Source organism: Hibiscus syriacus, unplaced genomic scaffold (genome assembly GCF_006381635.1).
Source record: "Hibiscus syriacus cultivar Baekdansim isolate YM2019G1 unplaced genomic scaffold, ASM638163v2 tig00117047_pilon, whole genome shotgun sequence".
In the NCBI taxonomy this organism is placed as follows: Eukaryota; Viridiplantae; Streptophyta; class Magnoliopsida; order Malvales; family Malvaceae; genus Hibiscus; species Hibiscus syriacus.
This window is the reverse complement of record NW_024063537.1, coordinates 497,129-521,947: the sequence shown is the minus strand read 5'-3', so window position 1 is coordinate 521,947 and position 24,819 is coordinate 497,129. Positions and strand designations below refer to the sequence as shown.

At 36.7% G+C, this 24,819-nt stretch overlaps 3 protein-coding genes and 1 pseudogene across 3 annotated transcripts in view; 1 reads left to right on the top strand and 3 right to left on the bottom strand.

Annotated features, from left to right (window-relative positions):
- The window catches only part of LOC120197159, a 33,876-nt gene extending 26,257 nt beyond the window's left edge, over positions 1–7,619 (bottom strand). Inside the window, exons 1-12 of the mRNA XM_039198761.1 lie at positions 7,533–7,619; positions 6,563–7,180; positions 5,041–6,255; positions 4,607–4,931; positions 4,120–4,375; positions 3,809–4,025; positions 3,325–3,674; positions 2,661–3,194; positions 1,356–2,556; positions 896–1,243; positions 515–752; positions 36–438 (exon numbers count right to left, since the gene is read on the bottom strand). Of these exons, the coding sequence (XP_039054692.1) occupies positions 36–438; positions 515–752; positions 896–1,243; positions 1,356–2,556; positions 2,661–3,194; positions 3,325–3,674; positions 3,809–4,025; positions 4,120–4,375; positions 4,607–4,931; positions 5,041–6,255; positions 6,563–7,180; positions 7,533–7,604 (5,777 nt within the window). The 5' untranslated portion in view covers positions 7,605–7,619. The remainder of the gene's footprint in view (positions 1–35; positions 439–514; positions 753–895; positions 1,244–1,355; positions 2,557–2,660; positions 3,195–3,324; positions 3,675–3,808; positions 4,026–4,119; positions 4,376–4,606; positions 4,932–5,040; positions 6,256–6,562; positions 7,181–7,532) is intronic.
- A 7,962-nt stretch (positions 7,620–15,581) lies between these two features.
- On the bottom strand, positions 15,582–18,930 carry LOC120197129 (peroxidase 4-like). The gene is made up of 4 exons (XM_039198742.1): positions 18,666–18,930; positions 18,379–18,570; positions 17,642–18,257; positions 15,582–15,612 (listed from the first exon to the last, which is right to left on the bottom strand). Exons 1-3 carry the CDS (start codon positions 18,879–18,881, stop codon positions 17,703–17,705), a joined length of 963 nt encoding a protein of 320 aa, XP_039054673.1. The 5' UTR covers positions 18,882–18,930; the 3' UTR covers positions 15,582–15,612; positions 17,642–17,702.
- On the bottom strand, positions 15,620–16,954 carry LOC120197130 (annotated as a pseudogene).
- A 3,876-nt stretch (positions 18,931–22,806) lies between the features above and the next one.
- Positions 22,807–24,165, top strand: LOC120197128 (lignin-forming anionic peroxidase-like). Its single transcript, XM_039198741.1, has 4 exons — positions 22,807–23,088; positions 23,183–23,374; positions 23,457–23,622; positions 23,718–24,165. Exons 1-4 carry the CDS (start codon positions 22,873–22,875, stop codon positions 24,110–24,112), a joined length of 969 nt encoding a protein of 322 aa, XP_039054672.1. The 5' UTR covers positions 22,807–22,872; the 3' UTR covers positions 24,113–24,165.
- The last annotated feature ends 654 nt before the right edge of the window (positions 24,166–24,819 follow it).

Sequence of the window (24,819 nt, the reverse complement as noted above, 5' to 3'; positions counted from 1 at the left end):
TTGCAATATTTGCTGCCTCGATGAAGTTCCCCGATTCTTCTTCCAAAGATAAGAGCTCATCAAAACACTCTAAGGACCGCAAGAACTTTCGTCTCGAATTCATCGAATCAAAAGCTCGGACATAAGTCAACATTTTTCTCTTATCATTAATCTCATGATAATGGCTGGCACAGTTCTCCAAAAACTTTTGCTTATGTTCCTCCAAATCTTCACTTCCTTGGACCATTTTTTCATCTACATTTGCATGTTGTTTCCAATATTGAATGTATTGCAAGCCCGTGTCGAAGAGTTTTCCTTTCATACATACAGACAAGCATTTTGAGATATTATTGCCTTTTGCATACACTTCTGCTGCAGTCATGTAACATCCGGCAAGAACAAAACATTCTGCCGCTCTCTCCAGAGCAGATTCCCCACATTTTTCCAAATAAATGTGACCTGCATTTTCAAAGCAATAGTTTCAGTCATAAATCATGCAATAAACAATGTATAAAGTGGCAAAATTGTACTTTACCTGCTCTTTCATACTCTTTCAACATGTAAAAGCACTCTGCAGCATGCTCAGCCTTGCCAATGGAATAAAAAATTTCAGCAGCCTGCCTCCTGGCAATAGAAGCCATTTCGAGATTTGAACCATGCAAACGATCAGCATTTGCTCTAAGTCCAAGAGCCTTGGCTAGTTTTTCCCCATATGAATCATTAGCTCTTTCAAAGCATATGGTCGCCATCTCATAGTTACCCTGATGCAACAGCTGCAGAACACACAATTAAGAGGGATAAATGAGTTGTTAGATTGACATTAGATTATTCATAAAATAAAATTAATGGAACCTATAAATTAGATTTATCAGCAAGAACAATCGGATGAGTTATAGACCTTCAAGAAACAACGAACCTTATAACCGCGTGACTTCCACTCTTCAGAGCTGCTTGCAACTTGCATTGCTTGAGCAAGTGAGTCATCCAACTTTCTCACTTGAACAAGACACTTCTTTTTCCAGTAATTGAATACTGGCTCGGAAAACTCTTTAACATTTTCACAAATCCACAGTCTTTGCCTTGTGCGGGTGATGCCAACATATAACTGCTTTAATTCAGAGCACATAATGTTGTGTTTCCCCTGTTTGAAACTTGGGAATGGGCACTGAGCATCAAGTATGCCTTGCTCCTTCATGTACTCGTATACAATTCTCCAGTGATTCTTTAGTGGTGATGAACTAAAAAAGTTGTACAACAATACGTCCTACATAAATATAATGTACAAAAAATTAATCATAAAACGGATGAACTAGTTGACATTTTCAAATATAGCATGCAGACCGGATAAACAAGAATAAACATTAAAAACAAAATACCTGAAACTCTAAACCTTTGCATTCCACTATAGTCAGAACAAGGGCTTGCTTGCCAACAAACTTCAATATTTCGTTCTTGGCAGGATCATCTCGTACGAGTATGACCTGCTCCGCTCCAAATCCGACCATATGTCCCTCAGGTTTACCACTGTGTGTGAATATTTTTGCAATTACATTGTCTTCACTACTATCAGAGTCAAGCCAGATTGGAGCTTCTCCATATATTAGACTCGTTTCAGGGGATAAACTATCAACAAATGAAGGAAAGTAATGGTAAAGAAGATCGATTACACTTTGCGCTAACCTCAGTACACCATCATGTGTACGAAAATTCTGGCTCAAGTGAAAACTTTTAGATATTTGACCCTTCTCCTTTTTCTCATGATTTTTTTCACCTTTTGATTCCAGAACAAACTCATTGAAGAAAAGGGTTCGTATATCCTCAAATCTAAAATCAATTCCCCTGGCAATTGTTTGGGCAGTATCCCCACAGAAAACAAAGCCTTCACTAACATTTTTGCAAACATGTTTGAACAAAGCAATTTGTCTCATTGTAAGATCTTGCACCTCATCAATATAAACAAAATCCATAATGTCACCCCCATATCTTTCATTCTGAAGTCGGCTATGTAGATCATTCACAACATCAGCCATATCAAACTCGCCATTTTCTCCCTTCATTTTTTCATAATCTTGAAAAATATCATAGACCATTTGTCTTTCCTGTGAAGTTAAGGTAGACGCCCGACCCTCAGATAGTTTCACATAATCATCCTTACTAAGTCTACCGCCACAGGAATCTCCTGATTGCAAGCCACCTTTTATATGAGAAGTTATCTCTGTAAAGACTCTGGATGAGTCAAGTTTATTTGTTAGCCTAGCATTAAAATGAGGCCAATAATTTGAACAGAACTTCTCAAAGTTTACCTCGCTTATTCTTATACAATTCCGAACCAAGGACGGAGCATTTACAACTTCCAAATTTGAAAGCTCCCTTGCATCATAGAATTTCTCAAAGAACGAGTTGCCAATAGTAAAATCAAGCATTATCAGAAACTTTTGCAAGGTTATTACAAGTGGGTATGCCTCAGGAAGAATATCCACAAATGAATCAGGAATATCCTTGAATTGTGCTGCACCATCGATATCATCGGCCTCTTGCGATGCACTCTCTTGAGAAAATTTTCCATTGCTGACAAATCTGTAGAAAAAGACTAGTCACATCAGGAAAAAAAGGAAAAACACATGCATCTAAATAAAGTACCCTAACCGGAAGATAATATTTTAGCTCAACATCCAACACACCTTTTCAATTGAAGAACGTGATGTTTCACTGCATAACAGAGTTTTGGGCTGACGGTGACAAAAAGTTGGCGCAATTGAGTTGTTTCAGTCCTTCCAACAGCGCCCATATTTCTGTTTGCACGAAGGACATCGTTAGTGCTATTTGTGGTAACTGGATCAAAACCTTCAGTTGCTAACAGGTGAGATTGCTCTTGTTTAAACAACTTCATAGTCAGCACAGTAGTCTTCCCAGTTCCTGATCTCCCTAAAATAAATGTGCTTCTTGGGAATAAGATTATACTACGTTCATGGTCTGTCACCTCGAACGGAAGTTCTAGTTCTCTTCCATCATGATCACAGAGAAGATGGCTGACAACACCCGATGATAAAGAGTAGAACTTCATCAAGAGCAAGCTCTCACTGACTTTTGAGTTTTCTAAATAACATCCACCACCTGAAGCACTACCAGTGGAACTGTTTTCTACTTCGTCTGGCCTTAATGTCTTATACCTGACAACATCTAATGAGGTCCAAGTTTTGGGAACTTCCAAATGCCTAAATACAAAAAGGGGGAAAAGGAGTAAAAACAATGTAGAAGTTGAGAATTACTGCATGGGAAACATAATACTCATATTTATGAACGGAAAATTTTATGTTTACACGGACTGCTAAAAAGGTCACATACCCATCCATATATTTCTCATTGCAATGACAGATAAAACCATCTGTATACATTTTGAAGATGCCATCTAGGCGCTTAACCAATCTTGAAATATCCTCTAAGGGCAAAAGATCCCAAGCCTTCAATACTTGAGTGTACCTCTGCTCTTTCAGTATATCAATTGAGCTGACAATATAAAGACTTTCAATCTTAAATTGTTTCAAGATCATAGAAGAATTTTCACAAGATAAATTAACATTTCTCTTCGGTCGCCAGCCGCAAGAAAGTTTTAAAAGAAGGTTTAGAACTGATTTCTGGGTTTGGGCAGATTTCAACTTCCCAAATGACTTTTTGAAGTTGTCACTGAATAGAACCTGAGGTTATGGGAAATGAAAAGATAAAAAAGTTAGAGCTTAGAGACATACGCACCTAGTATCTAATGTAGTTTCTATAACTAAAATTATGAAGAAAAATTAGTTCACAACTATGTTCAACAGCAAGATTTCACCTTCCACCTAGCATTCTTGAAGAGAACACTATCATTATTAAGCAAATCATCAAGTTGATCAAACTCTTTCCTGGCATCAAAAATAGATTTCTCTAATCCCTTGTCTTCAACAGCTTCAAAGAAACAATGACGCATTTTTGCATCTTTAACTAAATCCTGCCAAACAGATTCATGTTTGGCCAGTGTTCTTTCGTCACCCAAAACCCAGAGGCAGTGCCTGAGAAAGAATTAAAAACCAAGTAATATATTGCAACTTATTACAGAATTCCAAAAACTGAATAGAAATAGTAAAGGTTAAGCCAAGGAAATACCTTGCCCTTGTTAGAGCAACATTAGTTCTTTGAGAATTGGATATAAAACCGATTTCTCCAGAACGATTGGATCTCACAGTTGATATTATTATGATATCTTTTTCCCCACCCTGGAAGCCATCAACTGACTTCACCTTCACATCGAAGTTATCACTTCTCTCATACTTCTTACCAAGCTTCTCCTGAATTGCAACAACCTGAGCAGCATAGGGAGATATTATGCCAATGCTGAGCCTCTCGCTTGAGCTATTCCATGCTGTATGCAAAAATAACAAAAATAAATCAATATATTAATTACAAGAAGCTTGCTTTCTAATTTTAATATGGAATAATGGAGTGAATTGAAAGGCCTATCTAGCCCTCAAAGTGAACAATCTCTTTAAGGATAATAAAGCGTATGCAATAAAACTAACTATCCAGATATAAGTAAAATCATCCATATATGCACACATATATACAAGTTAAAAATTAAGCTCAAGATAATTACCTTTGAACAGAGTTTGCACCAACATCTGCACAACGGCTACCTCAACCATATTCCTGCGGCTACGTCCCAAATCACCCTTCTCTTCTCTTCCAGAGACGTTTATAAAGGAATAGGGGCCAAACATAGGTCCTGGTAGATAATGTTTCTCATAACTCTCGTGCTTAACACCAGCTGCATCCAAGATCTGGTTATTGTAGAACCGTGCATTTGGAAAGCAGCTAATTGAAGGATGCATTCTGTACTGAATATTCAGTAGGTGCTTGGAATGACCCAAAGTAATCAACCTTTGAAATAAACTTCTTCCAAAGCCAGCTTCCCTAGAAACCTACAAAGAAATTGATAAAGTTACGCCTGGTAATAAATTAGGGGGGGGGGGATTGCAAGGGAACTATGGAGAAAAAAATATTACAGTAAATCAAGTATAATATGCATACATTGCTGCGAACTGTAGCAGGCAATTGCCATTCATCACCAATAAGAAACGCATGTGCAATGCCCGGCAATTGCATGGGAATGGCCGATTCACATTCTTTCAACTGCGCTGCTTCGTCAATTACCAACAAGTTGAGAGGTTTCATTCCAACCTTATAGAGTTTATAAGAACTACTTGCAGTGGAAAAGAGTAAAGAAGCTGACTGAAAGCAGAATCGAACTAAGGATTCCCTGCTCATCGCACTTGGCAGTTTAAGTTCACAAAGAGAATCTTGAATGGATTTCAGAACAGAAATACACTTGCTTCTTATTGAGCACAATGAATGATACGGATCACGAAGATTTTGATGAAGCATTTTATCATCTTTTGAACGTAAAAGGAGTTCCACTTCTTCAGAAACTAAACCATCAAAGAACAATAAAGTTTCAAGAGAATCAAGAAGGACTAAAAGGGTTTCAAGGTCTTCGAAAATAAGTCCTTCAAAGTAGATTTTGGGCATATGAGTATGTAAACTTGACACACATCTTCTCAGTGGAATTGCTGTAGCGACAAATCTTTCCCTTGCATATTCAAGAAATGATTTGTGTATCCCGGTCTTACAATCAGTGTCCCTACAACCTTCTTTCTCTTGGTCTTCGTCTTCTCTACCATGTTCCCTCTCTTTGGTTGATTCATTTTCCAAGAAAATATGGTACTGAAGGACACAATCTTCAAGAAAAGTAATCATTGAAGTGAAACAGTGCAACCAACCAAGTGGCCCAAGGCAGTCCTGAAGTTGTTTCACACGATAATCCAGAAATATTTCTTCAATCTCAGAATCAACTTTAAGTCTCTCTTTGCTGCCAAATAGAAGGATGTCTCCCAAGGAACAAAACCGATCATCTAATACAGAGCATGTTTTGTTAGCTTCTTTTACCAGATTTAAGACACGAGAAGCTAGTTCTGTAACTGCAACATTTGTCGGGGCGCAAGTAAGTGTCCTATACTTCATTCCCAAGAATGCAAAGAGCATCATACCAACTGTTTTTGTTTTCCCAGTTCCCGGTGGCCCCCAAATAAGTTCCACATGAGACTTGTGTTTGCACTGTACTTTGTCGAGACAAGCAATGGTCGACCTTTTTTGTGACTCATTCAGTTGAGACAGAAAACTTGTCAGAAAATTCTCATTCCAGTTTCCACCAATATCAGAGGAACAGAACCTGCAGCTTTCAGCTACCTGCATACAACATGAAATTTTATAAAATTAAATCCTGCAAATACATAAAAAATAAAGTAATAACATTAAAATTGAATATTTGAAACCGATTATGCAATGAAAAACTCATGGTACATATATTGAGTTGGACACATGCAAGGTCTCAGCTTGTTAACACAATGAATAATCATATTGCAAGATGCTTAATAAACAGCCTTTTGCATCATAAGCAACCACTAGTTATGAAAAGCAAATACAAACTATACAATACAATGCCACATTCACAGAAACAAATCACAAACATATAGGTAAGGTGATAATAGCATACCACAGAATCAGTGTGCAAAACCTCACTGATAATGGCCAAGTTTCTCTGCATGTGCAGTGCATTCCATATTCGTCTAGATGTGGTTACATTTGTCACTTGAACAACATATAGTGATTTCGGCATCTCATAAAAAACATCTTCCAGTGTTTTAACTTCGAAGGACACAGTTGAGCTATTATCTCCATTATCACCCTCATAGTCATCATTTGGAATATACGAGACCAGGGAAAAAATCCATGTTTTTCCAACCCTTTGTAAATCAGAAGCAGTTTCAGGTTTCACATCAGATATGATTAAAATATCTCCCGGCAACGTTTTATACGGCTCCTTCTCATGATCACTGAACCTGTTTCTCCAGTAATCAACATTCACATCAAATGTTTTATACGGATCCTTCTCATGATCACTGAACCTGTTCCTCCTGTAATCAACATTCACATCAAACAAAGATGCCCCATGCGATTTCGCCTCATTAAGATAAGTCACTTCAGCATATGGTGCTCTATCTATAATTTCCATAGACGAACACATATCAGCTCGTGTCTCTTCAAATAAAGGCAAAAGATAGGCCCCAAAATATTGTTCCACCGACTGAAACGAAGCTGGAATCTTCTCCATCTAGCAATCAAGATCAAATTAAACAAATCAAATTTTTCATTTATAACAGTCAACAGACTAATAATTAAGAGGGAAGAAGAAGTTACAAAATTTGTTACTAGTAATATTCTGATCCACTACCTAGGTAAGCAATATGCCACTTTTGGCTAGTAAAAACTACATACAAAAGCACATATTCCAGTAAACTGGTACAGCTAAGTTTAAATATTTAAGAGAGAGTGTCAACTTCCATTAAAGAGTAAGATATTCCAGAAACTGCAAAATAACCCCACAAATAATGTCTAACAAACGAAGAACATCAAAGATTCAAATATGATGATGAGAATCACGAAAGAGAGCAAAGCAAACCCACCTGACCCTTATAAAGATCATCATTGAAGATGTCTTCAAGGGTCCATTGAAACACGGTATCAATGAATCCCATAATTTTTTTAGTCGATGCAGTCTGCTCACTTGAATCTTTACGACCAATCTTTTCCTCTGAATATCTGTTGTAAACAAACAAAGTTAGAAACCCACAGAAAAACAAAACAAAACAAGAGTGCTGGGTTTCTTAGCACCAAAGAAAGAATAGAAGAATGTTTATCAGGCATTAACATACATTATCAAGCTGCGCTTAACGCTTTCACCAGTGTCTTAGACTTTATATCTTCAAATGATATTGAAGAAACCTTAAAAAAGAAGAAAAGGAAAATGGTTCTTATCGTATCCTCTGGTCCTCGCTTTTGCTGACTATAAAAGTCTCCTCGAATCCTTTTGCTTTTTCCTTTTTAATCTTTTAAAGGACAACCATTTCCCTACTCATAGAGCTCTGATCTGACGTTTCATATTTTCTTCCATTGTAAGTCTTTATTGCAAAAACACACGATTTTCGCCACGTAAAAATATTTACAGGATCGGGCGGAAGAAATTGACGAAAGCGAACCCATCGTACAAGCAGTGTTGAACAATGATGATCATCCTCACCAAGCCTTTGCTCGTTGCTGACTATTAAAGGTCACCTTTTTTGTTTTTTCAAGGACAACCTACTTTTAAATCCATGTATATATTTATTGGAATCTTATGATATTATTGCTATAGACTCTTATGTTGAATTTGTATACTCGATTTATATTTATGAATAATTTTTTACGTCGTTTGAGTTTAATATATGATTTGTCGATGGTTTTTTAATAGTTTGATTCTCTTTTGTAGTTTGTTTGTTCATACAATCAGATTTGTTTATATGTATTTTTGTTCGAGTTTCTTGGTTAAATTTAATATTTCTTTATACTGTTCTTATGTAATCTTAAGTTACTATAGTTCGTTTGTCCATACGATCAGATTTGTTTATATGTATTTTTGTTCGAGTTTCTTGGTTAAATTTAATATTTCTTTATACTGTCCTTATGTAATCTTAAGTTACTAGTTTTGTTTTAATGGTTATAAATTTTTTTCTAATTACGTATTTAATTTACGACTGTGATTGTAAATATTTATTGTAATTTTTTTTTATTTTTGAATATATAAATTATGGAATCAATATGATTTCTCTACCAATTAGATTAAACATTTTGAATATCAACAATTTTAAAATTATATATTTAAAGATTATCATTTTAAAATAAAATAATCAATTAAATATTTTAACTTATTTTAAATTTAACATGTATCGTTTTTATTATTTTTCAACTTTGATTCTTCACTATTTAAAATTTATTATTGATAAAAATATAAAAAATGTATTTTATAAAATGTATTTGTTTAAAATATTTAAAATAATCATGTTCAAAATTTAAATATTTTGAATTTTTAAAAAATCAATAAGAGATGAAAAAAAATCAAAATAAAACTATGAATTAACCAAAAATAAATTATATAAAAGACTTGCATAAACATATTAATTTTAAATTGACAAAGGTGATGTATATGGGGCGTTTGGTTTTTGTCTCCAAGACAATACGTAGTGGGGGAACCACCGTGTTTTTCGTTGTGTCAGACGAATGGTTTAAACAATATTTTGGAGAAGGCTAGTGGGGCGCAAGCGGGCGCTGTCGGGGAATCGTGCGCAGCTTTGGAAGGTAATGGGATCGATGAGCAGCTTTGGTCTGTTGGAAATAAAACATTCACACAAACAACTTTTATTGAAACTCAAACAAATATTACAAGAACACTCTCACTCAAAAATAAGAACTACAACTCACTCTTATAAGACTTTGATTCTTCACTCACTTATAAGCTCTTAATTTTTCTTGATACTTAAAACTAAAATGGGAAGTGATATTTATACTACTCAAGAACAATCCTACACCACACAAATAAACTAATTTAAATCATTACAAATTCAACAAATATTTAACTCTCACCTAACTAAATTGATGTAAGCAATGACATCATTACTTAAATGATGTAAGCAATGACATCTTTAATTAAATGATGTAAGTAATGATATCAATTTAGTTTGGGTTTGGGTTTAGGCTCCCATAATGGATCAAGTTTATGATCCAACACCCCCCTTCAACTTGATCTCGTGACCCCTAGTAGGTTCCTTAATCTTAAGAAGTCTTCGTTGGTCAGTGGCTTGATAAAAATATCAGTAACTTGATCTTGTGACTTCACGTATTCAACTTCCACATCTTTTCTTGCAACACACTCCCTTATATAGTGGTAGCGAATATCAATGTGCTTGCTTCGATCATGGAATACTGGATTCTTCGCTAAGGCAATGGCTGACTTGTTGTCGACACAAACCTTGGTAGGCTTTTCTTGTATCAAACCAATCTCCTTCAATAGATTTCTAAGCCAAATTGCATGACAAACACATGAGGTAGCAGCAACATATTCCGCTTTACAAGTGGACAATGTGACAATCGGTTGTTTCTTTGACATCCATGTGACCACAATATCTCCCATGAAAAATACGAATCCAGTAGTGCTCATTCGATTATCTATGTCTCCACCCCAATCACTGTCGCTATATCCAACAAGCTTGTAATCATTAGAAACTGAATAGAACAAGCCAAAGTCAATTGTACCTTTCAGATAGCGAAGAATTCTCTTTGCGGCTTTAAAATGGGTGGTTGTTGGAGATTCCATGTAGCGACTAACCAATCCAACTGCATGAAGAATATCGGGTCTCGTGCAAGTTAGATAGCGTAGACTTCCTACCAAACTTTTGAAGAATGTTGGATCTACACTTTCGCCTTCTTCATGTTTGGTCATCTTGATCCCGTATTCTGCCGGTGTGCTTATTGGCTTACAGTTCTCCATTCTTGAACTTCTTCAGTATCTCCTTTGCATAGCTTTCCTGTGAAATGAAAATTCCATCATTTTTTTGCTTAACTTCAATGCCAAGGTAGTACGCCATGAGCCTCATGTTTGTCATCTCGAATTCTTTCATCATCACATCCTTGAATTCATTAAACATGCTTGGGTTACTTCCAGTGAAGATCAAATCGTCCACATAGAGGCACACGATCAAAATATCTTCATCTTTGATCTTGTTATATAGAGCATGCTCGTAGGGACATTTGTTGAAGCCATTCTCTTGGAAGTACTTGTCGATTCGGCTATTCCATGCCCTTGGTGCTTGTTTTAGCCCGTAAAGAGCCTTCTTCAACTTCAACACCTTGTCTTCAATGCCCTTTGACTTCATAGCCTGATGGTTGCTGAATGTAAAGTTCCTCTTCAAGAACTCCATTTAGGAAGGCAGACTTTACATCCATCTGTTGTATCTTCCACTTGTTTTGAGCTGCCAAAGAAATGATTAGTCTGATAGTCTCCAATCGAGCAACAGGAGCAAATACTTCATCATAGTCAATTCTAGCCTTTTAACTATAGCCTTTAGCAACTAGCCTCGCCTTGTGCCTTTCAATCTCTCCTTTGGCGTTTTGCTTTGTTTTGTACACCCATTTGACACCTATCGCCTTATGTCCCTTGGGAAGTGAGGTAAGTTCACATGTGTCATTCTTCTCGATGGCCTTGATTTCTTCATCCATCGCATCTCTCCATTTCTTTTCTTGTACCGCTTCTTGAAAGCTCACTGGTTCACAATCGGCAAACAGACAAAATAATGTAAGATTATCTTGTCATTCAGTTACCTCATAGAGATCTCTAAGGCTTCTTGTGCGTTGCACAACTCTTTCACTTTGACTCCCACTTGACGATGACGAAGATGATGAGTCTCCTTGAGTGGTTGATGTTGGTGAAGTGGGTGGAGTTGCAAGCTCTTGTTGAGATTCATCTAGTTGTTCCCTCATTGTCTGCTCATCTTCTTTAAACTGAGGAAAGAAATTGAAGTCATCTGTATGAGAGTTAAAATCCCATTCTTCTTCTTCGTTGAAGACCACATCTCGACTAATCACAAACTTCTTATTGTCTGGATTGTACAACTTGTAGCCCTTCGAATTAGCATCATAGCCGATGAAGATAAAACTCTCGCTTTTATCATCAAGCTTCGTTCTTCTCTCGTATGGTACGTGAACATGGGCTATACTTCCAAAGGTTCTCAAGTGGGAAATGCCAGGCTTTCTTCCACTCCATGCCTCTTGTGATGTCTTTCCCCATACACTTCTTGTTGGAGATCGGTTTGACAAGTAGACTGCACACGATACTGCTTCCGCCCAAAATTCTTTGGGTAGTTTCTTGCTTTTGAGCATGCTTCGTGCCATGTCGAGGATTGTTCTGTTCTTTCTTTCTGCCACACCATTTTGCTGGGGGGATCTAGGAATTGTCATTGGTCGACGAATTCCATTTGCTTCACAGAACTCTTGAAACTCCCTGGAAGTAAATTCTCCACCTCGATCGGATCTCATGACTTTGATCTTTCTACCACTTTCTCTCTCCACTGCTGCTTTGAACTTCTTGAAGACTTCAAAAACTTCTGACTTCTGTTTCAAGAAATATACCCAGGTTTTTCTTGAAAAATCATCAATGAAGAGAAGAAAATAGTTACTGTTACCGAGAGAGCTTGGCTTGATCGGTCCACACACATCAGTATGAATGAGCTCAAGTGGCTTCTTAGCTCTTGTCTCTGACTCCTTTAGAAAGCTTTTCCTGAATTGTTTCCCGACTAGACACCCTTCACAAAGCTGGTCAGGATGGTTGATGTGAGGTAGTCCCTTCACCATCTCCTTCTTAGATAACAGCTCTAGACCTCCAAAATTGAGATGCCCAAATCGAAGATGCCAAAGCCATGATGCATCTTTGTAGCAAGCTTTCAGGCACTTTGCAACATCATTTTGTATGTTGATCAAGAACATTCTATTCTTTGACATCGGCACTTTAGCAATGAAGTTATTCTTATCATCTTTTATAGAAAGATTATAATTATTCACATGAATATCATAACATTTCTCTACCAGTTGCCCTAAACTTAAAATGTTACTTTTCATATTGGGCACATAGTAGACATTTGAAATAAATTGATGTCTCCCATCTTTCAAACGGATAAGAATGTTACCTCTCCCTTTCACTGCTATTGTGGAATCATCTCCAAACAAAACATTTCTGCTTACTGACTCGTCTAGCTCCACAAACATGTCTTTCCTTCCACACATGTGATTGCTTGCACCACTGTCAAGATACCAGGAATTTGCTTGGCCACCATCAGTTTCCTTTCGTGCTAGAAGAAGAGTTTCTTTGCCATCTGTCTTTTCCTCCATGTAATTGGCCTTCTCCTCAATTTTGTTGTTGGGAACTCTACATTCTGAAGCATAATGCCCAGATTTTTGACAATTATAACATCGAATTTGAGATTTGTCATACTTTGAGTTTGGATTAATTCTTCCACGGCCTCGTGTTGAGCTTTCTCCTTTCTCATAGTTGTTGTTGGAATTGTTATTGTTGTAATTCCAGCCTCGTCCATGACCTCGACTTCCACCTCGTCCATGGCCTCTATCTCTACCTTGGCCACGTTGGTTTTCTATCATTGTGTTGGCTCTCATGCATATCCTTGAGTTGCAGCTTGAGGAGTTGCTCAGTAAACTCATGCTTCTTCTTATGCTTCTCTTCGTATGCTTGCAATGATCCTTGGAGCTGCTCGATCTTCATTTCTTCCAAGTCTTTAGTTTCTTCAATCGTCACGACGATGTGTTCAAATTTGGGATCCAACGAACGGAGTATCTTCTCTATTATCCTCACATCGTCTAACTTTTCACCATTTCTTTTTAATTGATTAGAAACAGCTACTACTCTTGAGAAATAATCTGAAATAGACTCAGATGCTTTCATGTTTAAGGATTCGAATTCACCTCTTAATGTTTGGAGACGAACCTTCTTCATTTGTTCAGATCCTTTGTAAGAGGTTTGCAGCTTCTCCCACGCTTCCTTGCTAGAGCTTGCACTTGAAATCTTTTAAAAACCATCATCATCTAATGCTTGATAGATGAGGTAGAGAGCATTCTTGTCTCTCTTTCTTGAATCCTTCAAAGTTTTCGTTTGATCTGGTGTAAGAGTAGCAAAAGCATCATCATCCGCAGGCTCGTTATAGCCTTTCTCTATGATATCCCACACATCTTGTGATCCAAGAAGTGCCTTCATTTTGATACTCCAATTGTCGTAGTTGTTGTTGTTGAGTGTCGGAACTTGGAATGGTGCCATACCATTTTCCATATCTCTCAATATAATGAGATTTTGTAAAATCCGATTGAACGAATGAATCCGGAACGCCGAAAAAACCTTGGGAGGGACTTGGACAACTCGGTCAAGGGCTCAAACTCGGCTGACTCGACTCAACTCAATTTTTTGGCAGTAGTCTTCCGACGGTGCGTGGCGGTGCGTCAGAACTCAGATTGAGAAAATTCTGGCGGCGTCAGATTCATCTCGTCGAGACCTTCGATCTTTCCAACCTGGCTCTGATACCACTTTGTTGGAAATAAAACACTCACACAAACAACTTTTATTGAAACTCAAACAAATATTACAAGAGCACTCTCACTCAAAAACAAGAACTACAACTCACTCTTATAAGACTTTGCTTCTTCACTCACTTAGAAGCTCTTAATTTTTCTTGATACTTAAAACTAAAATGGGAAGGGGTATTTATACTACTCAAGAACAATCCTACACCACACAAATAAACTAATTTAAACCATTACAAATTCAACAAATATCTAACTCTCACCTAACTAAATTGATGTAAGCAATGACATCATTACGTAAATGATGTAAGCAATGACATCTTTAATTAAATGATGTAAGCAATGATATCAATTTAGTTTGGGTTTGGGTTTAGGTTCCCATAATGGATCAAGTTTATGATCCAACAGGGTCTGCTGTTGGTCTATCGAATAGGGCCTTAGATGTTAGTAGCGGGAGTTTGGTTCTATGCCAGCCCAAGGTTGGTTCCATCAATCTAAGTAATGAGATGATGACCAATAGAATTAAAAGGAAGTATATGAAATTTGGCTCTTTATTGGATATTCAGGAGAAAGTTCTTTCGAAAGCTGAGAAAAATAGAAGAGATCGAGCATTGAAGAGATTAAATTTGTTGAAACCTGATCTTAATTCCTCTGAATTATCTGATAGTTCTCTGTCAGATTCGGATTTGAAGAAAATATAGACTGCTTACGTTGATAAGTGAGAAAATTCTTCGGTAGTTAGTCGTCGTTCTCCAATCATTAGATTTTTTTGGAGTTTGGTGCGCGATTGTCGGGGACGGTCTTTTCAGAGGTATTAGATTGGTTGAGCCAATTTCTTTACTCTCTTAATAGGTTGAGGTGATGCGGTCTGTTCGTGGTGTTAATGATTGATTTATTGATGTTCGTTGAGTAATCCTTTCTTCAAGTTTTGGAGGCTTTCGTAGATGTTGGGTTCTCCTCGTTGCTATAGCAATAATGGCTCCATCATTTTATTCTTCTGGTTGTTCGTTCTGGAGCTACTGGATTTGTAGTCTGGAGTCCCGCCAGATCATTGTGTGGTCAGTGAAGTCCGAGGTTTTTCTTTTTATGTTGTATTTGTGGTGTTTTGCTTAAGTCCTTGACGCATGAGTTTTTGTGGCTAGTTGTTTCTGCTGTCTTTCCACATGTGTTCCATTATGGATGGTTGTAGTTCCTCGTTTGAAGCTTATTGCTTCTCTTCAGGCTTGATGTTTCTTGGTAGTCTGTTTAAGACATTGTAGTTCCTTTGTAGCATGGGTAGCATTATTTTGAGGGTCAGATTGGATTGCTTTATTGTTTGATGTAATTGAGAGCTTTGGCTTTCGTTTTATTCCACCTCATGGTACACTCTTTTTCCTCCAAATAGGTTTAGGGAGGTTTTTTAATGAGGTTCATGGGGTGGTGTACCTTGTATATTTTCAATACAAATTACTCATCTTTCAAAAAAAAAGTGATAGATACATATTTTCAAAATGAAAAAAAAAATAACATATAAAGAAGTAAACAAATCCTTTATATCGAGGCCATGCACACGTATCGGAAAGAAGTATTACAGCAACTACTTTACACTCGAAAGAAAATATGGAAGAAAACACATAATGAAAGAAACTAGTTAACACGGCTGCAAATCCTTCTTATTATCCCAGCTGAACCCGTTAAAGGCTCGATGTCTCCCATCTTGACCATAGCGGAAGCGAAATCGGAGCTGAAAGTTGAAGGGTTCCTGCTGTACTCGTTCACTATGCTATCTGTGGATCCACCGCTGAACAGCGCTTGATCCGACTGCAGAAGACCCCTCCTCTGCAACAGGTTCCTGAAGTAGTTGTTTTCAAAGGAATTCGGTGTCACCAAATCGAGCGGTGCCAGATTCCCATTGCCGTCGGGGGAAGTAGCCGAACAATTTTGTCTCCGTGTGCTGGCAAACCCGGCGTCGGTGTCGCTCCCGTTGCTGTATATTCTGTCCCGGAACGTTACGCATTGAGCTTGTCCTATGGTGTGAGAACCTGCGGACATGGTTTCACTTATAACCTCAGTACTTATCAGTGTTTGTTTACTAAGAAAATGGAAGTGTTTTTTCTAGGATTTTGGTGAACAAACCTGACAAAGCAACCATGTCTCTTTCTGTGAGGCCCTTGTTTTCGAATAGATCGATAAGGCTCCGAAGATCAGCTGTGAAACGAGGGAGGTCTCTGCTTGCCAAACTCGCGCTTGCATCGGTGGAGTCTCTTCTTCCAAGTCTCACTGTCCACGATAGACCACCTACCTGAATTGTTTCAATAGATATTTCAATCACTTAAGATATTTGTATATTTATGTTTGTATCATTGTATGTAGCTATGACTTACGTATTCAGAGGCATCTCTGGAAGCAACTGCGAGAATATCAGCACAAGATACGACTCCAGGGCAAACATTTTCGACTGCAGATTTAGCCTGATCGATAACCTCAAACCCTCGTACCGAGTTATTATTTTGAATCACAAACTTCTCGCTGGTTATCGAAGGGGAATTGTCAAGTAAGATCTAAGCATCACAGCCCTGGATAAACCAACGGAAGCAATCCATTAAATACAAACCATGCATGCAATTTATCGTAACATACGTGTATATATGAACATATAATTACGCAAGTACCTGAACAAAGCAATCATTGGAAATGAAGTCGAATAAGAGAGGCAGACATTCTACGTTCTCTTAAAATGGCTGATCTGATGGATGTGCGAATGGTACTGAGTCCATTCGGGCATCTTTCGGCGTAAAACGTAGAAGAAAGCTGTGCTTGGCACGTGCTGAAGCTCAAAGCCAGCACCATCGCCATTGCAGCGGCTCTAAACATTGCAGAGGCCACCATTTTAATTTATTTTTTTCACTAACGAAAACGAAAGCTGGCTAAGTTGAAACGAGAAGGCAGAGTTGATGACGAAAGAGGTGGTTGCTAGCTGGAGCTCTATTTAAAGAGTATTTTGGAAAGGGTTAGGCTTTTGGTCACCGTTTTCCGCCGTATCATGGTTGTACTTAACGAATTTTTCAATTCCGCAGCCGCTGACTTTATAAATATGACGCGTTCGTATTTGGCTTGCATGGCGTGTGTTACTTTGTAATTGTATTGAACGTGGAAAAACCTTTTGAGATAACTATTTTTAATTCATGTGTCACTTTAATGAATAAGTTGATGTAAAAATAAATTCATGTGTATAAATGACATGAAAAATATATTGATGTGATTATTTTGTATATATTTGTGATTGTTTTGGTGTTTACACAAAAACCATCACAATATCTATTTTTTGATTGATTTATCGGTGGTTATATATAGTTAAATCCTCTTTACGTAAAGTGTTTCATTCGACATAGACAAAAAAATTATGATAGTAAATGGATTATTTTTTATGTTGATCATCATTCTCAACGGAAGGTTTTATTTTTCTTCGTGCCTTTGAATTTAATATTTTTTTTATAATTTTGTATGAAATCAAATTGCCGTTGTTAAAAAAATATTTTACATAATTTATTTATCAAATAATATTTTACAGATTTGCATGCCAATATTTTTGTTGAAGACATGCCATTAAAATTTATTGAAGGATTACAGCAACTACAGTACACTTGAAACGATTTGAGGGAAACACATAATCATAGAGATAAACATATAAGACTAGCATCAAACTAGTTAACACGGCTGCAAATCCTCCTTATTATCCCAGCTGAACCCGTTAGAGGTTCGATATCTCCCATCTTGACCATGGCGGAAGCGAAATCTGAGCTGAAAGTCGAAGGGTTCCGGCTGTACTCGTTCACTATGCTATCCGAGGAACCACCGCTGAACAGTACTTGATCCGACTGCAGAAGACCCCTCCTCTGCAACAGGTTCCTGAAGTAGTTGTTGTCGAAGGAATTCGGTGTCACCAAATCGAGCGGTGCCAGATTCCCGTCGCCGTCGGTAGCCGGACAGTTACGTCTACGTGTTGCGGCGAAACCGGCATCGATGTCGCTGTCGTTACTGTATATCCTACCCCGGAATGTAGCGCATCGAGCTTGTCCGATGGTGTGAGAACCTGACAGAGCAACCATGTCTCTTTCATTCAGGCCCTTGGTTTCGAACAGATCGATAAGCCTTTGAAGACCGTCTGTGAAACGGGGAAGGTCTCTGGTGGCTAGACTCGGGCTTGCAGTGGTGGAGTCTCTTCTTCCAAGATTCACTGTCCACAATGGACCACCTACCTGAATATATATATATATATATATATATATATATATATATATATCTTAAATCAGTATATATACACACATATATTTATATAATTATATGTATGTATGTATGTAGCAGATAGCAATGACTCACGTATTCAGAGGCATCCCTGGCAGCAACCGCGAGAATATCAGCACAAGACACAACTCCAGGGCAAACGTTTTCGACTGCAGATTTAGCTTGATCGATAACCTCAAAGCCTCGTACCGAGTTGTTATTTTGTGGTACGAATCTTTCGCTGGTGATTGAAGGGGAATCCTCCAGTAAGATCGAGGCATCACAACCCTGAATAAACCACACGAAATACGCCATTAAAAACCCAAACCATGCATGCAATTTATCGTAACATACGTGTTTATATGAACATATTACACAAGTACCTGAACAAAGCAATCATGGAAATGAAGCCGGATAAGAGAAGCAGCCATTCTACGTTCCCTTGCAATGGCTGATCTGACGGATGTGCGAATGGTACTGAGTGCATCGGGGCATGTTTCAGCATAAAAAGTAGGAGAAAGCTGCCCTTGGCACGCGCTGAAGCTCAAAGCCAGCAGCATCACCATAGCAGCAGCTCTAAACATTGCAACTGCCTCCATTTTTTTCCCCTAACGAAAACGAAAGGTAGCTTAAGATGAAAATGAGAAGAAAGGGTGATGATAAAAGAGCTTGTTGCTGAAGCTCTATTTATAGACTATTCTGGGTTTAGGGTTAGACTTGGATGAAGTTTGTATTGGTCCTTGTTTTCTGCCATATCCTGGCTGTAATCATCGAGTTTTTCAATTTTTGCAGCCGATGACTTTTCGAATATGATCCATTCGTATTTGCCTTGCATGGCGCGTTCATGTATCTTACGTTGGACCAGGAAAATTCCATCAGATAATTGTTAGTGACAAAAGTGTAGGGAAAAGTCGTCATTCTTACTGTGACTTGTAAGCTTATCCGGCTACGGATGATTACCTGGTAAACTACAGATGGGTTTTTTTTAACAAAAAATAAATAACTTATTCAACATATTATCATCACCGTTCAAATATATAAAACTTATATATTAAATATAGAAATCAATTTATGAATGGTGATTAAAAATATAGGAACTAAATAATTACCCATTTATAAATTCACTCATCGAAAAGGGCAATGTATTCAACATAAATCTAGTACTAAAGTTTGGATATTGCCTTGATTAAGATATTAGTAGACTGCACGTCTCTTTGTTTGTCAAATCACCAAAATTCTAACACCACCAAATTATTACAATTTTGTTTTGTTTCCTTCCTGTTTCCAAAGTTTTGCATTGACTAATTCATATTGACCCAGTTTAATTTGCACACATGATTATGGTGGGTGAGTTTTAACGAAGATTTTCTGCATACACAAAGACTCGAACTCGAGACTTGCTTAAATGATATCAAGTTGCTCAGCACTTGAACCAACCCCGTTGGTATCAAATTATTACAAATTTGACTTCTGTATTGTGTGATTCATGTGGGTTTGGTATTTTTTTAATTAACTACTCAATGTTCACTAATCTATTGATTAATGAATTTAGATCGAGTTTTGCAGAGATCTATCACGATGACGAATATCTCAATTCAATTTATTCTATCCGTAATTGTCAAAATTCAAATTCATGATCTTACTTAAGGAATCATGGAGTTTCTGGTTAAAATTAAGGTCTTAGGTCTAGGTTTCTTCGAAGGGAAAATGTAATAGTTATGAAATGAAGACGTTAGATTCTAATTGTTAAGTTATTAATTAAAATTTAAAACTTAAGGGCATAGGTCTAATTTTAAATTTTGAAAGAATCTAAAAAGTAATTAAACTAGAAAGTTAGGGTCAATACGAAATTTTACTAAATTAAAACTGTGAGGGCCTGAGAAGTATTTAAATTGAAAGATGGGGTCAAAGCTCAATTCCACTTTCAAAATTACGAAGGACCTAACAAACAATTAACCCCAAAAAACATCCACCCCTAATTGAACAGTTTCTTAACATTTTATGGGCTTGCATGGCGAGTTACTACATCTTACGTAGGACGTGGAAAATTTATTGGAGATAAATATTATTAGTCAAATGTATCGGAAAAGTCGTCGCCTGGAATATTATTCATGTAAAACAGATTACTGGCGGCGGCCCACATTTATCTTTTTATCCTCAACGGTCGCCATTAGAATATCCCAATGTTTTAAAGTAGTAAAGTGTTGAAATGCTAAATGTTGATTAGTAAAAATGCTAATTATAATACAATGTTAGTGTATAATATATATATATATATATGAAATGACCATCCAACTCAGTTGGCAAAGCACAAAGTTCTTAATCTTGAAGTCGTGAGATCGAGTCCCATGGAAGGCATTTCATAATTTGTTCAAAGTTTTTAAAAATAATTCAAAATTCAGTAAACTAGAATTTGAGAACAAAACTGATTTTCAAAGTACTAAGTACCGATAATGTTCATACAGTATCGATACTATATGAACAGTACCGATATTGTTCATGTGGTACTGATACCAAAGGTAAGAGAAGTATCAATACTCTCAAGGTAGTATCAATACTACCAGCTTGACCAAATTCTAGAATACAAAATAAGTATCGTTACCCAAAGGGATATCGATACTACTTTACATAGTCGTATTGATACCATGAGCATAGCATCGATACCGTCAGGCCCAACAGCTAGTTTTATTTAAAAATAACAAATGAATGAAGTACCGATACTCATTAAAGGAGTACTGATACTCCTTGTCTTGGACAGTTTTATTTAGCATATAAAACAACCTCAACGGCTAGAAACGGCCACAAACACATTTCAACCTATAAATACAAGTTCAAGACACTTGAAGAAGGTTACCAACACCTATCCAAACATTTAAACACAAGAGAAACGTTTTTCACGCTTTATTTTATTTCTCTTGTAAATATTTGTGTTTTTTTTAGCTTTAATTTTGTAAACACCTGCCTTTTAGGGGTTTCTTTGTTTACTTTCTTTTCTTTTTGTAAAGGGGTTTTGGTTCTAGCTAAACTTTTGAAAAGCTAGGGAGTTTGTAAAGGTTATCTCTTTATCTTTGAGAAAGAAAGAACAAATTAGTGGATTTGTTGGAAAATCCTAAGTGATGAGCTTAGGTAGTGGATGTAGACTTGGTTGAGAAGTCGAACCACTATAAATCATTGTGCAAATTTTCCTATCATTTATACTCCTTACTCCCTAAACTCAAAAAACCAATTCACCCTGTATTGACAATTTTCGGTTGTCAATTTGAGCTTCATCGAATCCTAACATATATATATATATATATATATATATATATGTTGGATTAAAATCCGTAATTTGTGGATACATGATGTTATTACAAGTGTTAAGAAAATAAAAGTGTAGATGCGAACGAAGCCAAGATTAAATTATGAAAATAAATTTGAACAAATGAGATATCTAAAATTGAATAAATCATAAAAATTGAATGAATTATAGTTTAATTTCACTAATTTTAAAATTAAAATCTTTTAAATAGTAATTAAACAAAAAAAATAAGAAGTCAAAATTTCATTTAAAATTAAAAGGGTCCTGAAATATAATTAAATCGGTTAAATTCGAGAGGCGCAATGACTTAATTATACTAATGATTTCAGTAATATTAGTGATCAAAGTTGAGGGGCAATTTCCCCTCTCACATCCCATGTAATCCCGTCTTTGAGTGTATATATAATAAATTGTATTTATAATTTAATAGGAGACGAAATTATAAATGCTTATTATCTGATTCAATATTTTGTTTATAGGGTAGTAGCGGTCCGAAGAAATAGATTAACTTATATTTTTTTTATCTCTGTTAAAGAGTTATTATGAAAAAGAACAAGTATATCTTCTTGGTAGATCATAACCACCTTCTTAGAGATCTCCGTAATTTAATTCAGATATGCTTTGTAAATTTAGTATTATAATTCATTATTGATGATTTGACATAATTAGATCTTTAAATTAATTTTATATAAATTATATTTTGATTCTAATAATTAATTGCGATATAATAGTTGTTTAAATTTAATTATTTAGATTTTTAAAAATTACTTTTAATAAATATAAAATAATAAGAAATTACTATTCTAATGATCCAAACGATGGATTTTATTTTTAAATGTTACCATAACTATTATAAAAAATTATATATTTAATAATAATTTTAATTACAGTTAAGAATGTTATATGAATTTTTTGATGATAAGATTTTTATAGTAATATTCTATTTTTTTTTTATAAACATGTGAATTGTCACAGTTGATGAATTATCATTTGTCACTGATAATTATCTCAAAATTAATGCCTTTCCACGTCCAACACAAGATACGGTAAACACGCGCCATGCAAGCCAAATACGAATGCGTCGTGTTTATAAAGTCAGCGGCTGCGGAATTGAAAGATTCGTTAAATACAGCCATGATACGGCGGAAAATGGTGATCAAAAGTTCTACCCTTTCCAAAATACTCTATAAATAGAGCTACAGAAACCACCTCTTTCATCATCAACTCTTCCTTCTCGTTTCAACTTAGCCAGCTAGCTTTCGTTTTCGTCAGTGAAAAAAAAATAGAAAATGGTGACCTCTGCAATGTTTAGAGCTGCTGCAATGGCGATGGTGCTGGCTTTGAGCTTCAGCGCGTGTCAAGCACAGCTTTCTTCTACGTTTTACGCCGAAACATGCCCGAATGCACTCAGTACCATTCGCACATCCATCAGATCAGCCATTGCAAGAGAACGTAGAATGGCTGCCTCTCTTATTCGACTTCATTTCCATGATTGCTTTGTTCAGGTACATATGTAATATGTTCATATATACATACGTATATGACAACAAATTTCATGCATGGTTTGTATTTAATGGAGTCTTCCGTTGGTTTATCCAGGGCTGTGATGCTTCAATCTTACTGGACAATTCACCTTCGATCACTAGCGAAAAGTTTGTGATTCAAAATAATAACTCGGTACGAGGGTTTGAGGTTATTGATCAGGCTAAATCTGCAGTCGAAAATGTTTGCCCTGGAGTTGTATCTTGTGCTGATATTCTCGCAGTTGCTGCCAGAGATGCCTCTGAATACGTAAGTCATAGCTACGTACATTGATACAAACATAAATATACAAATATCTTAAGTGATTGAAATCTCAATTGAAACAATTCAGGTAGGTGGTCCATCGTGGACAGTGAGACTTGGAAGAAGAGACTCCACCGATGCAAGCGCGAGTTTGGCAAGCAGAGACCTTCCTCGTTTCACAGCTGATCTTCGGAGCCTTATCGATCTGTTCGGAAACAAGGGCCTCACAGAAAGAGACATGGTTGCTTTGTCAGGTTTGTTCACCAAAATCCTAGAAAAAAACACTTCCATTTTCCTAGTAAACAAACACTGATAAGTACTGAGGTTATAAGTTAAACAATGTCCACAGGTTCTCACACCATAGGACAAGCTCAATGCGTAACGTTCCGGGACAGAATATACAGCAACGGGAGCGACATCGACGCCGGGTTCGCCAGCACACGGAGACGCAATTGTCCGGTTACTTCCCCCGACGGCAATGGGAATCTGGCACCGCTCGATTTGGTGACACCGAATTCCTTTGACAACAACTACTTCAGGAACCTGTTGCAGAGGAGGGGTCTTCTGCAGTCGGATCAAGTTCTGTTCAGCGGTGGATCCACAGATAGCATAGTGAACGAGTACAGCAGGAACCCTTCGACTTTCAGCTCCGATTTCGCTTCCGCTATGGTCAAGATGGGAGACATCGAGCCTTTAACGGGTTCAGCTGGGATAATAAGAAGGATTTGCAGCCGTGTTAACTAGTTTCTTTCATTATGTGTTTTCTTTCATATTTTCTTTCAAGTGTAAAGTAGTTGCTGCAATGATTCTTTCTGATAATAAAAAATAAATTTTAAAATAATGAAGAACCAAAATTAAAAAATAATAAAAATGTTACATGTTAAATTTAAAATAAATTATTATTAGTGACATTTTCTCCGGTGGCCATGAAAAGCAAGAGGCAACTGAACTTTTTGAAGATGCCAACTCGGTTGCCACTTCTCGCTAGTCGAATCCTTTGAAAAATAAGCCTTTTGGACTACTTTATTATTATTAGTGACATTTTCTCCGTCGGTAATAACATAGAACTCTCCAAAGTAGGTGATATGTTATATTTTATTCATTGGTTACATGTTTGACATTTCAAAGTCAATATACATCTTTAATTTATTCCGTGAAACGTTAACCAGTTACGAACATGTCACAGGATCTGATCATCATGCCTAACAAAGTAAGCAGCACCAAATTTGAACATGGTGGCTTACACAAACTCAAACGCCAAAGCAATTTGCTCCGCCGTTAGGACCGCCATCGCACGAGAGCGGAGAATGGCCGCATCTCTAATCCGCTTTCATTTCCATGATTGCTTTGTTCAGGTACTTGTGTTAGTGTAATATTTATGTATGTATGTATCGTATATATGATATCATATTATCAGCCTTGTAATTAACAAGCCTTGAAACAACTCAGGT